This window comes from Amblyomma maculatum, chromosome 5, assembly GCF_055883805.1.
Source record: "Amblyomma maculatum isolate TAMU_Amacu chromosome 5, ASM5588380v1, whole genome shotgun sequence".
Taxonomy (NCBI): Eukaryota; Metazoa; Arthropoda; class Arachnida; order Ixodida; family Ixodidae; genus Amblyomma; species Amblyomma maculatum.
The window spans coordinates 133,892,350-133,904,627 of NC_139348.1; the positions used below are offsets into that span (position 1 = coordinate 133,892,350).

Here is a 12,278-nt window from a genome sequence, read left to right on the forward strand (position 1 = left end):
GCCCCTATTTGCCTGTTGGTGTACCGTCTGCGTGTGTCGGTGTCGTCTGCATGACAGCTGACTGGCAGGATAGTCCGAGATCGGAGAAAGCAACGCACCGGGATTGATCTCGTGCCAAAGTCACAGCGAAGGCAGTGAGTCCACTTTCTTGTTACCGCGCAGCTTTGAAATGCACGTACACAACAGCTTAATTCGTCATCGTGGCAACAAAGAGTCGCGACATCCAAGCGCGTTGGCTCTCAGACAAAGCGCCTGTCTGTCCACGCGGAGAGCGTTGTTCGTCTGCTAAAGAGCCCGAGAAGAAAAATTGCCTTGCAGCGCGTCTGTAGCCGTCAATCGAGGGAGCGACAGGCCTTTGTCGGAGACATTCATGTACCCGTGTCTTTACTCCTCCGTTCGCGAATAAAAAAAAATAGAAAGCAAGATTGGTTTCCCGCGAGACCGACGCGATTCTGTTGTGGGAGGGTCGCGAGCGAAGAGGTTCGGTGCACCACACCGGACGCGCAGAGGGCGCGCCTGTGCACAAAATTGAATGTTCTTTTTCTTTTAGCCGACTGTGCGACGCGTCTGGGTCGGAGAGTAAAAAAGAAAAGAAAAACAAAGAAACCGGTTGTCGTCTGCACGCAAGAAGACGCGCGAGCGCTCCGGGAGAAGCCACCGCGCGGAATTCGTTTCTCCAAGCGTACTGTAAAAAAACGGTCGCAGGCGACTCGCGTGAACCGTGTCTGATACAACTCCTTGAAGCAGCCTTTCTACCAAATCGCGGAGCCCCGAGAGAGGCGACCAGCGCAAAAACGGAAAGAAACGATAGTTCTAGAGCCGATGACACTTCAAAAAAGTTGCCGACAGACGCTTTCGATTTTAGCTCTGAAGTGCTTTGACAGCTTTCGCGTCCTGTGTCTCGCTGATACGAAGTCGATGCGCGTTTGACAAGCTTTTATCGTTTTCTTGTTTTACGCACAAAATTTACCATTACCTCATCCTTAGAACGCTTCCTATTTTCTTTCAGTCACCACAGTTATAACCCCGGGAACAAATATCGCCGTCGAGGAAAAAAGAAAAGAAAAAAAAAACATCAAGTGACCACGTGAGAGGGGCCAAAGGGAACGGGCTCCTTCGAACGAAGCAGCGACGCACGGCGCAGACTCGGAGCACCGACGAGGGGAAGCGCGTCGAAGCTAGGCCTAAAGGCGACGAGCACAACACCGCCGCGCGCTCTCCCTGGCAGCGCGGTTCGACGCGAGAGGCTAGGAGCAGCAGCAGCGAGACAGGCCGAAGCCAGCCACTAACCACGGCGAGCGATTCATGGCGACCACCCGCTTGCTGAACGGAGCACTCGTTCACGACATCGACGGCGTCAAGGAGAAGTCGTCGGCGGGTACCCAGGTTGACGGCGGCTACTACAACGGCGCTGTCTCCTACGAGGCGCTCGGCATCGACCCTAAGGTGAGTGAAGGCCCTTTCACTAAAGCGCTCGGCGAGCTATGCGGCGCGACGTTTGTCCCGCATCTCTGGTCCGCAAGCGCACTCCGAAACAGAAATCGGAATCCGTCGCTGCTCCTTACTTTTTATCAATCGCGCGCTATCACTGACCGCGTCTCCGGGCAACCGTGCGCGCATGCGACAAGCGCGCGGCCGCCGATGACTATTTTTTTCGCGGTGCTATCCGGGGAAGCCCCATTCTGCGACGCCAAGCAAGGCGCGCGCACTCGCTGGCGAATTGAATCGATCCTTCTTTGTCAACGAGACGCGATGCGTCGGTGTGGATTGAGAAAAAAACGCTTTGGCTTTTTTCTCATTGTGTCGATGATCCCCACTCTCGACGACACAGCAGTCATATCCGCATTCGCTAGGTGTTTATATTTTTAGCGCTGGCGGACAGTCGCGCGTCTTCAGCGTTCTTCGTCTGCTATGGAGCGGACGGGCTCGTGGATGACAGGCGCGCGCGTTTACTTGGCATCGGAGCTTAGGCCTAGCTGGCCTGTGTGATTAACCTCTCGGCTTTTGAGAGGCGGTCAAGTTCGCGGGCAGAAACTCCAGACACGCCTTCGTGGTGAAATCGCACTGAGCGTTCGGTCACTCGACGATCGAAAGCTAGAGGGCGGTCGCGTGAGTGTGGCGCGTGACTGAAATCCTCTTTGCGATAGTCGCGCCTCTATGCATTTTTTCACCTTTCTTCTAACGCAAGCGCGAAAGTCTCCTAGGCTAGAATCACTCTCTGATCGCACTTACACGCTGGAGAGCCTCCTTTCTATGTAGTGCAGCGCACGACGTTGATGCACAGTCGTGTGCTTTATATTTTTTTCTTACGTCACGATTTTCTTGTTTCTTCTGGGAAACGAACATCTGCGAAGCGAGAAGCAGACGACATTTGTTTTCTTGCTCTTTTCTTAGGAGCTCGCATCTGTCGCAGTTCGCGAGTCTTTTCTTGCAATACGCTTTCAGATGCCAGAGGCTGTCTCCGTTATATATGCGTGCGCGACAGGCGTGCCTACGGCGATTGCCAGCAGTGGGAAGGAGGGAAAGAAGAGAAGGGCGGAGTACTGGCGCTACGCTCTGTTTTCTCGCCGTAAAAATCGATCGCGGTCTTCGTGGCGGGGCCGGCCGCGGCGTCTGCGCGTTTGTTTTGGGGTGTCAGAATAAGAGGCCCCGACGCGTGCACATCCCCGTTACGTCACCGCAACGCTTCTTTCTGTTTTCTTTTTGTTGTTTTTCGCGAGGCCTACGCGATGGATTCGGTGTACTTAGGCGTGATCGGATTTCTGTCAAGTGGGTTCGAGACTAGAGTCCTTAGTGCGCTCCGCAGTCGTTGTAGCTTGCGCGCTACATATCGCCCAAGTCTGTATATCAAATAGGGTGCTTCACATAATTGAGATCGGCAACTTTAAGGCATGCGTGGTGTATTGATGTTGCCAGCTAGGAACGTCTTGTTTATAATGGGGACATTATGTGCATATTACTGCCGCCTATAGACAGGTCATCGGCTTAGTCATTAATCAGCTGTGCCGTAAAACCGCGTGGTTATTTCGTCAGCGAGCGCTGCTTGACAGGGTTCAAATACAGAACGTGATATAACGAGGCTTTCTAGTCTTCAGCACATGATTTTTAAATCAATAACACCAATTTCAGTGCGGACAATGATTTATTGATCAACACTATTAATGAGCTAGCATTTTTGAATTTCTGCTTTGTAATTTGATGCCCCAGTTTTACTTTCATCTGTGCGAGAAATCCTGCAGGCAGTTGTCCAAAACAGCGCGCTGGATGCCATCAAACTGCAGTATGATGGAGACAATCAATATGTGGACAGACAGTAATTAACTACTGGTTTCATCACACTCGTATATCATAACTGATATCGCAAATTTTTGCGACAGTGACGACTCTGAAACACACCGTTCCCAGGGTTTGTAAGCGACTTACAAACCCTTATTACATTATAACAGTGAGGTTCCGACGTTAGGATTGTGCTCCCGGAAAAAGAAAAATAACTATTCAGTGTTTTTCTTGCCCTTCGAATAAGTAGCGCAGAGGGGGGGGGGGGGGGGGGGCAGAATCACAGTCTCTACCGAGGAGCGTCCGCGCAGCTTGAGGGCTGGCGGGATACCGAGAATACGGGAGAGGTCAAGGGGTCGACCTCTGGTAGTGCAGACGACACGCGGAACCCCTTTCTTCCCGGATAAGATGTAACCCGTGTAGCGTCGGCATTTTCCAGTATCTGCAGCCTCGCTTCAGAAAGCGCTCCCAATGAGAGTGTGGCAGCGGGCGTGAAGAATGAACCCTCATGTTCGTCCGTGTACAGATGTACCCGTCTGTAGCGAGCGACGACGTCTCAGTAGATGGGCCTCGGACGTTGCCTTTCCTCGAAACGGTGTTTACGGATTAACTCTGAGGCTGGGAAAAGATGCACCCGTAGGGAAGCGAGTGATTGCCAAGTTTCTGGGAGAAGGGCAGAATCCTCTGATATTTCGATAGTGGAAAGTGTATACGCTTGTGCAGCATTATTTGAGATGCGTTGCCTTCTTTCCTTTGTCCTTCATTGGCAGTTGTCTACTTTCCCCAATTTGTGATTGGTAATGTTTCCCTTTCCCTAAGGATTTATTGGGTGACTGTTTGTGAATTTTCCCTATTGGTTGTTCCCACCGAGGGCACGGACATAGGGTTTAAAAGAAGATATTTTGGTGGAACCAAGGGCTGGTTTCGTCAGGTTAAACTACGAATCAGTCAATTGTAAATATGTTTCTCCTTGCTTGTATCTTTCTGTTTGATTTATTGATTGTTAATAAATAGTTAACCTTCCCGGAAGTGTCCTCGAGTTACGTGATTGAGCAACATCGAACCTACAAGACGTCAAGCATCCTAAAACCATATTCATCAACATATTTCCCTCTATAAGATCCAGAGGGAAAATCAACTATAACATTATGTTTAATTCTCATCAACAGTCTCGATGATAAAATCCTGGCCTATGGCGAATAATTAAACATGGTTTCAAATAGCCCTCGCTGGATAAGTTGGATTTTTAGCTTTATTTTTTTTAGCAACGCTTGCACTTAGCTTCTGACAACGCACATAATTCGTTACCTGTTAGTGGTTCATCTCGCCACTTGCAAGCGTCTGTGCGGCTGTGTTTTTCGTTGGCATTGGTATACACAGGTTGCTTACATTGTAACATCACCTTTGAAATCTGAACAATGTATGTGCGTCATATCATATGTAAAAACGTCGTCAGAATATACCCATGAGGTCGATACTTCTCTTGTTCTGTCTTGCTTGAGGTGACACACCTTGCGAATGAACGTTAAGTTTATTAAAGCTGCAGTTATCTATTTTGCTAATATCAGGTACCCTTCACTGTTCAATTATTACTACTTCGGTGATTTGTTATGTGCATAGGGTCTCCGAATTTGGCCATTTTGATGTTGTGTTCCGGTCGAAACGCATCAATATCGATCGTTTAATTGCACCCAAGAATAGAAAAATCTTTGGTATTTAAGTAGTACTTTGACTAATGCGCCAAGTAAAAAAAAAATATTATCAAAGTGTAAACCTTTAATCGTCGCGTCTGGAACCCTTGCAAACATTGTCGCATTCACCAATCAAGAACGTGTAAAAAGATGCCCGGTTTATGCCGTCGATGTCGTTATGATGTTTCATTCTCTTCGTTACAGTCGACTTCCCTATAAACTGTTACACTGAATTTCTATGCAGTGCCCCCTTACCGTGCTTCGAAAAGTAAAGTAAAACGTCACTTGAACGAACTGTAATGGTCCCTATGGAAAAGTTCGTTAAACTGAAAGTTCGCTGAACCGAAGTAAGTGCGTGGAAGCTTGTTTATTAGCTGCAAACAAACATCGGGTGTTTAAATCATGCCCCAACCCATTTATTTTTCATTGCGCTCATTATCAAGCAACGAATGCAGTGACCTTTTGCAACATATTTGAACTTATGACTTCAGTGGCCTTGAATTCAGTAGCTGTGTCTAAGCTCTCTTGAGCTTTTTCCGGCTTAACGGTCTGCTGGATAGCAAAGGCCTCCAGTTTCTCCATGCAGATCGTTGCTTCAGGTGGTCGGGGTTAATCAGCATGCTTATATACGCCTTTCTTGGAGCTAAAATGTCTAAGCTCTGGCTATGGCTGTGGGGCCGATGAAGCGTGCAATGCCAGCTATGGATTCGGCTGGCTCTGAGCTTATTTAGATAGTCAGATCAATTAAAAAATAAATGGTGGACACTTTTCGTCACGCGGTAATGAAGGGTGGTTCTCAACGTAAAAATATGCAACAAAAAGTGCGGGTTGTGTGGCCCCCTTCCCTTACGGCGCGGTTCAGGTGTCCACAGAGCAAGTGTGACAGATACTGTGCCTTTCCCTTAAAATGAAACTTGTCGTACTTATACACTGTTCAGACCGGGATTCGAACCCGCTGCAGCGCGAGCACATCAGCTTCGCTAGCAGTTGCTTCGAACCACCCGACCATCGCAGAAAAACACGAAGCACTCACGAAATCGGAGCCCAATTAAGTGCAAGAAAGCATTTTCCTCCGCTCCGATCGCATTCACCGCCTATATATGTTCTTTGTAACCTGCTAGCGCGCATTTTGTCTAGTATGATACAGTGTGCAGCACAAGCACAGGGAGCTGGCATCCATAAAAATCGGCGACTCACGCCGACACCAAGGAATCGTGCGACTAATAAATGTCTCCTCGCTTTCCATTCGTCGCTTTCCGAAAAAAAAAAAAAGATAAAGAAAATTAGTGATGGCGTGTCTCTTCTCTTCCCTTCCCACAGTGCACTTTGCAGTGACGCCAATTCGAGCAGCTTGAAAAAGTCAAGGAAACTCTAACAAGCTCGCAAAGAGAATAAGGGCTAGGTTTAGGAAGTGACCGGTAGTGCCCACGGGGCTATTTGGTTGCAGTGCGCGGTGCGCAGCAGTTCTAGTCATTCACACAGACGTCCACATTTTGATCATTTCGTCGTAAGCAAGCTATAGTCGTGATAAAATGTTCAAGGCTACCTCCACTACGTATTCTCAAAATCGTGAAAGTCTCGCGTTGACCTTATATGTAATGCTTTTCATCAGTCGATGCCTAGCTTTGTATGTGGCCCAGGTTTTGTGTTGAAGCCACGAATGTTTTGTCGAAGCAGGAATTAACAATGACGAACACAGGCTCGCATTCGTGGACACGCCCCTCTGACAGATCCTGCATGGCTTGAGGCTGGCGTGGATGGTGGCATCCGCCTGTGAAGTCGGCCGTTGGGCGACGTGCGTGTGGCCCACCTCTGTGCTCAGCGACACAGCCGGAAGCTGTTCCTTGTTTCCCCCCACGAGGTTACTACGAAATGGGAGAGTGCCCGCTGCTCGGCACTCGGGAAGACATCAGAAATGGGTCTTTTCTTTTCGATCCTCCGCTCGCCCAGTTCTTTTTGATACGGCTCAACGCGGTCATTGCAACCGGGTGATAAGCTCCTCCTCTCGTGTGGCCCGTGTCGGCTGATTCCAAGCGCATCTCACTGTCGTAGATATGTAGCGCCCTCACGACTGGTCGTAAGAATTTTTTTTTCTTTCCTTTAGAGATGAATGACCGTGATATCCATTAACCGTCGCTCCCCTTCAGTATCTCCCTCTAAAGCATCCTGAAGTGGAGCCCATATTGTTCTAGGGTATTTGTAGGCAGAAGCTAGCACGAGCCACTTTTATTTCCCGCAAAAATTAGGACGGTATGGTCTGGGAACGAGGCGTTCTGGTTGGTTTTTATGTATTTTATTATTATTATTATTATTTGCTTTTAAGTTTTACCGCGGTTTTTATTGTTTGTTTGGTTATTTCTGTTATCTTCCGGCTCCTGCCCGCAAGGGACGAAATTTTCTGAACGCGGCCGCCATAGCTTGATGAGTTTAAAGCCCACTGGTTCACAGGTTCTGTCACACGTACTAGGTGTCCTTCCTCCGTGCTCTACACAGCCTGATACTAAAGCTCAGTTTTGCGCGCGCATAGTAGTGCTGGCCACGTCACAGTGACGTGTGCTCTGTTTACACAAAGCGATGACGTTGTAGCTGAACAGCAGTATTGCTGGGCCGACAGGCAGGCGGACAACTGACAATATGCAGCGAGACAGTCGTGTACCTGTGTACCAGCGAAGAATTGTCTGGTTTGTTTGTTTTGTTCATTAGATCACTTCCTTTTATTGCGTAAGCAATACTACGCCAGGTTTCAGCCCGTCGCGTAAACCCGGCCGGTAGCCACGTTTGACCTTTGACCTTTAGAGAAGAAGAAGAGAAAGAAGGAGGAGGAGGAAAAGAAGGTGAAGCAGAGAAGAAGAAGAAAAGGAAATGGATAAGAGGAAGAAAAAGAAAAAGGAAAAGAAGAAGCAGAAGAAGAAAAAGAAAACAGAAAGGGAAACTACGTCGGCTTTACTTAAGCAACCTGCCGGCTTTAACTAAAGCTAAACCCCAGGTAATTTTTTGCAGTGTTCGAACTTGGCAAAGTTTCTGATAGTAACCTTTGTTTCGGCTAGCAGTATGTACTAATTTTGGCTCGTTTACTGTGAAGTGCGCTGAGAACTCGCATAATAATAATAATAATAAATATTCAGTCATAATTAAAAAAAAAAAAAAGTCGACGAGCAAGCTCTAGCTACGGCATGTCGCGTAACGGGTAGGAAAGTAGACCAGTGTGATGTTTGAAATTCTGGGACACCGTTTAATTGTGAGCCAGCCGTGGGATATTGCTAGATACTGTTATGCACGTATTGTTGATAAGGGTCTAAGTTTCCGTCGCGTGGAAAATATTTGCTGGTAAAGTTTATTCATCGCGCTCGACGAGTGGTTGAAATTGCCAGGCGGCAAGTCATCGGCCCAACATTGGTACCACGCTGGTAACTTACTGGCCTACGTTGGGCCGGGGATTACCAACACAGTACCATTATTGAGCCAATGGTTCGTGCTCCTGGGACGAATAAGCTGCGTTTCTGAAAATAATTGAGGGAAACGTGGAATATTGTAAGACACTTTTTATGAACATATTGCTTATAGGCGGTCTATGTTTCAGAAGCGTGGGAAATTCTGTTTCTGAATTTGCACTGCACTGGAAACAAACAAGCCAGACTGCCATTGCAAGCGAATGGGGCGCGTTTTTGAAAATTAAGAGCAAAAAAAAAAAAATACAGGAGCCTGTCGAGGAAAGATCTGCGACTGTATTGTTACACAATATGTGAAAAAAGAAAGTTACCTTAAAAATTTCTTTCCTAGAAAATGTCGAAAATTGCTGGGTATGCATTTAAGATATTTACACCTATTGAAAACGCTGCAAAGGCTAAGCGATAAATAAGCACTCATTTCCGCGTGGGAACGACTGTCAAAGCCAACAGCGCACAGACGATATCTTTCCATATAGTTATACTTCCGTGGTTTCAACTTTTGTCTGGTCGCGCAATGAACCGAATGACTTTTGACAACTATCGAGGCACGCGTACCTAGTGCACGGGAAAAGGATGATTTTCTATCTGGCTTTCCCCTGTCTTCATGTCTATCTCTTTCACGTGAAAAGAATTTAACGCAACCATTTCATCCGTTAATTGTCGGTTTATTTTTTTATGCGCCACTGTATAATGAAGATGCATCTATGCGGTCTGATATTTTGCGGCCTATCCGCCAGTTGCTTCACTCGCGCGTTGCATCAGGGGGCGTCAACAGTAAGGCAACGGGGCTACCGCAGCCGGTCAGTTAATGTTGTACACATTTAATGAACGCGCGCGCGAAGACAGGATGCGGCAAACACGAACGCTGACTAGCAAATAACGACAACATGTAGTACGCGGCAAGGTCGTTCGCCATTGCAAGTGACGGTTGTCTGTACTGCGCGCAGCCTTCTCAGCGACGGAGGAGGACTACCGCGCGTGTGTCGCCCCTCCGAGCGACCGCGGCCGCGTGCTGGGCAACGCCAACTTGCGCAACAACCCCTTCCCTCGCGTCGCTACTCGAGCTTTTGTTCGGTTTCCTTTTTACACCGGCAATTCCGAGAAACCGGCGGCACGAGAGACAATAAAGTCTGCCCGCGGGTCGGACTGGTCGGACACCAGAAGGAAAGGGCGGAGGGATAATTCGCGGATGCGAACGCACAGTCGGCATAGGGCGCTTCGCAAGCGACGAGGCCACGCCTTCCGGTGGAGCCGTCGATCGCCGACTCTCTCCGTGCCTTCTTCCGAGGCGCCAGCACTCTCCATTGTGCACTCTCCTCTCTCCGCGTTCATTTAGACGTCATTGTTCCTCGTCCATTCTCTAAGCGACTTGGCCTCCCTCTCCACTCGTTGTCAGTGCTTCCGTTTGGGACGGTTTTGCAACTCGCCGTCATATCTTTGCGCGTACACAAAGGAGCTTCCTACTTGAGTATATCTACAACCCCTCTCCCTCTTTATTTTTTAAATTTTTGCCTGGCAGGCGGTACAGTACACGTTAGAGTGCTTCCCGTGTGTGCATCACAATGCCGATCAGCTGATCCGTCTTCATTTCACGCACTGAGACATGTGTTTTACTCTCAGCAGGCAAACAGAGCAGCGAATAAGAAAAAGGGCGAATGGAAACAACACAGGCACCGAAGCTGCATCTATCTATCTTTAGTGCTATGCGAGCAACAGTGCAGGGAAGCTGCGCAATCATACTAACAAAACGCGAGGAAGGCCAGACTACACGCAAAGAACCAAGCTTTACGAAGACAGATTCTCCAGAATAGGAAAACGGTGGAGCTTTCCGTTATCGTGTTGAATGATTCATAAACTTGACGCGCGCTATGTTCGAACTTCTAAGCAATGCTGCTTCAGGTAACTTCACTATTCCGTGGCCGTTATCATGTCATACAGGTTAGATATTAATCGCCTTACAGCGACGCAGTTGCAGGTGCCTGCAGCTTCCATAAGCACCGAACTGTTCACCTTATTTGGATATATCAGTACTTTCCATCGATCATCACTTGCCTCTCCCCCGGGGGCACGGGATCCGTGTTTATACGGTATGATGATGTGTAGAGAAATCGAAGGTGCTGTGATTGTCCCATCACTTGAGGCAGCGGAATGTACGTGGGTACAACTGCAGAGCACAACTGCAGTAATTCGAGGCTGCACACAGGCTGCCCTTGCTCCTGCTAGCCTCTGAAGCTTAGCTTTCGAACCAGGGTTCCGCGAGCGGTAAGAGCGAAAAAATCTACATACTGCACAGCAGCAGAGCGCGTATCATCAACGTGTATGCGGTGCCAGAGGAGTTCCTGCTCAATTATTTAATGACAAGGTGTGTATCGCAGCTTCCGGCCGTGAATGAGATTTAGCTTACCGTGATCCGCCACCGTGCTTTCCACTGCGCATGCCCAGATCCCCTTGACGCCGATAGATGGCGCCACATACTTGATGTCGGCACATAGACCTGCCGCGTCGGAACCAATCAGCTTGTGCGCCCCGCTCACGTGCGGTAGAGGGCCACGGTGGCGGATCGCGGATCACGGTAAGCTAATTCTCTCTAATGTCTCTACCTCCGCACTCCGGTATATGGTCTCAGACGAAGCCAACGCAAACGACAGTCGATATTAGTTGCAGGCACTCTTTTTGCCCGTGCTCATTAGTGGTACGTTGAACTTCGCTACAACAAAAATGACGGGTTACGTAAAAAAAGTTCGTTCAAGCGAAAATTTCGTTATGGTGGAATCAGCCAAAAACACTGTCAGATTGGACTACACAGTCGAACAACGTCACTTATTTATGCCATGAGCGCCGTGGAGCGATTTTCATACCAAATGAGCTATCGTGTGATCATCGTGGGCACCGATTAAATTGTGGATCACACCAAATGTGTCCCTCGCGGTAGTGGTGCTATATTATATGGGTTGATGACGGCTTTTGCTCAGGAGAAACGCGGCACTCGTATGAAAAAAACAAAAACACGGCTATTTAGACACAGCGCAGAAAATTTCGGGTGGTGTTCTGACCCCCCCCCCCCCCCCCAGCTTAAGTTACAAAACTTATAGTTAAAGAACAAAAAGAGGCTCGTGCCACACATCTATTGTATATCTCATTGGCTCTTCAGTTGCAGCAACTAGCACAAACACCGTGCCCTCCCCCCGTGAAAGTTCCCGCCATGATTAGCTGTCGCCATCAGAACACCGATGGTCACGTAGAGGTGAACAGCAGCAGTGCCCCTCGGCTAATTCCCTTGTGCCGTGGCGCGAAAGGAGCCCGTCCTTGTCACATTCGACGCGGGGCGCTTCCCCAAGCCAGTCAGGCAGCCGTCTCGAGTGTGTCAACGCCATGACCATCGACGAAGATTTGGCGGGGAGACAGCGGTGACAAACAGGCCGGCGGTCGCCGAACCACCGCGTACTCAGACGTCGGCGGAGGAGACGATCGGCGAGAGACGGCGTGCTCGCTTGGCTTCTCCCCCGACACATTTCATGCGTGTCCGCGCATTCTAACTTCGGTGCAGTGCACGCGAGGAAAGGCTCAGCGAGGTGTTGTCGCTCTGGACATTTTGGCCACAAGGGTTTGTCGCTTGTGCGCATGCGCGTGAGATGTGTGCGATCACGGTCACTAAGCCGGTGTGTCCGTATCGCATCGTGACTGCTGTCGGACGTCCCTCTGCGCATTGTCTGCGAATCGAAAACACCCGTGTCACGCAGGAGCGTACGAGGGAGAAATATGGCGCCCTTAATTTGGCGCGAAATGAGCGGTGCTGCGTGTTCAGGACAGCCCGCGCTTGGATGTTGGGGCGTGTCCGAGTCTGCGGCTGCAGTGAACTTGT

General features: G+C 49.0%; 1 protein-coding gene across 1 annotated transcript in view; it reads left to right on the plus strand.

Annotated features, from left to right (window-relative positions):
* LOC146189617 (RNA binding protein fox-1 homolog 2-like) overlaps positions 1-12,278 on the plus strand; it is a 384,063-nt gene continuing 371,785 nt past the window's right edge. Inside the window, exons 1-2 of the mRNA XM_084604382.1 lie at positions 1-134; positions 1,010-1,446. Of these exons, the coding sequence (XP_084460508.1) occupies positions 1,306-1,446 (141 nt within the window). The 5' untranslated portion in view covers positions 1-134; positions 1,010-1,305. The remainder of the gene's footprint in view (positions 135-1,009; positions 1,447-12,278) is intronic.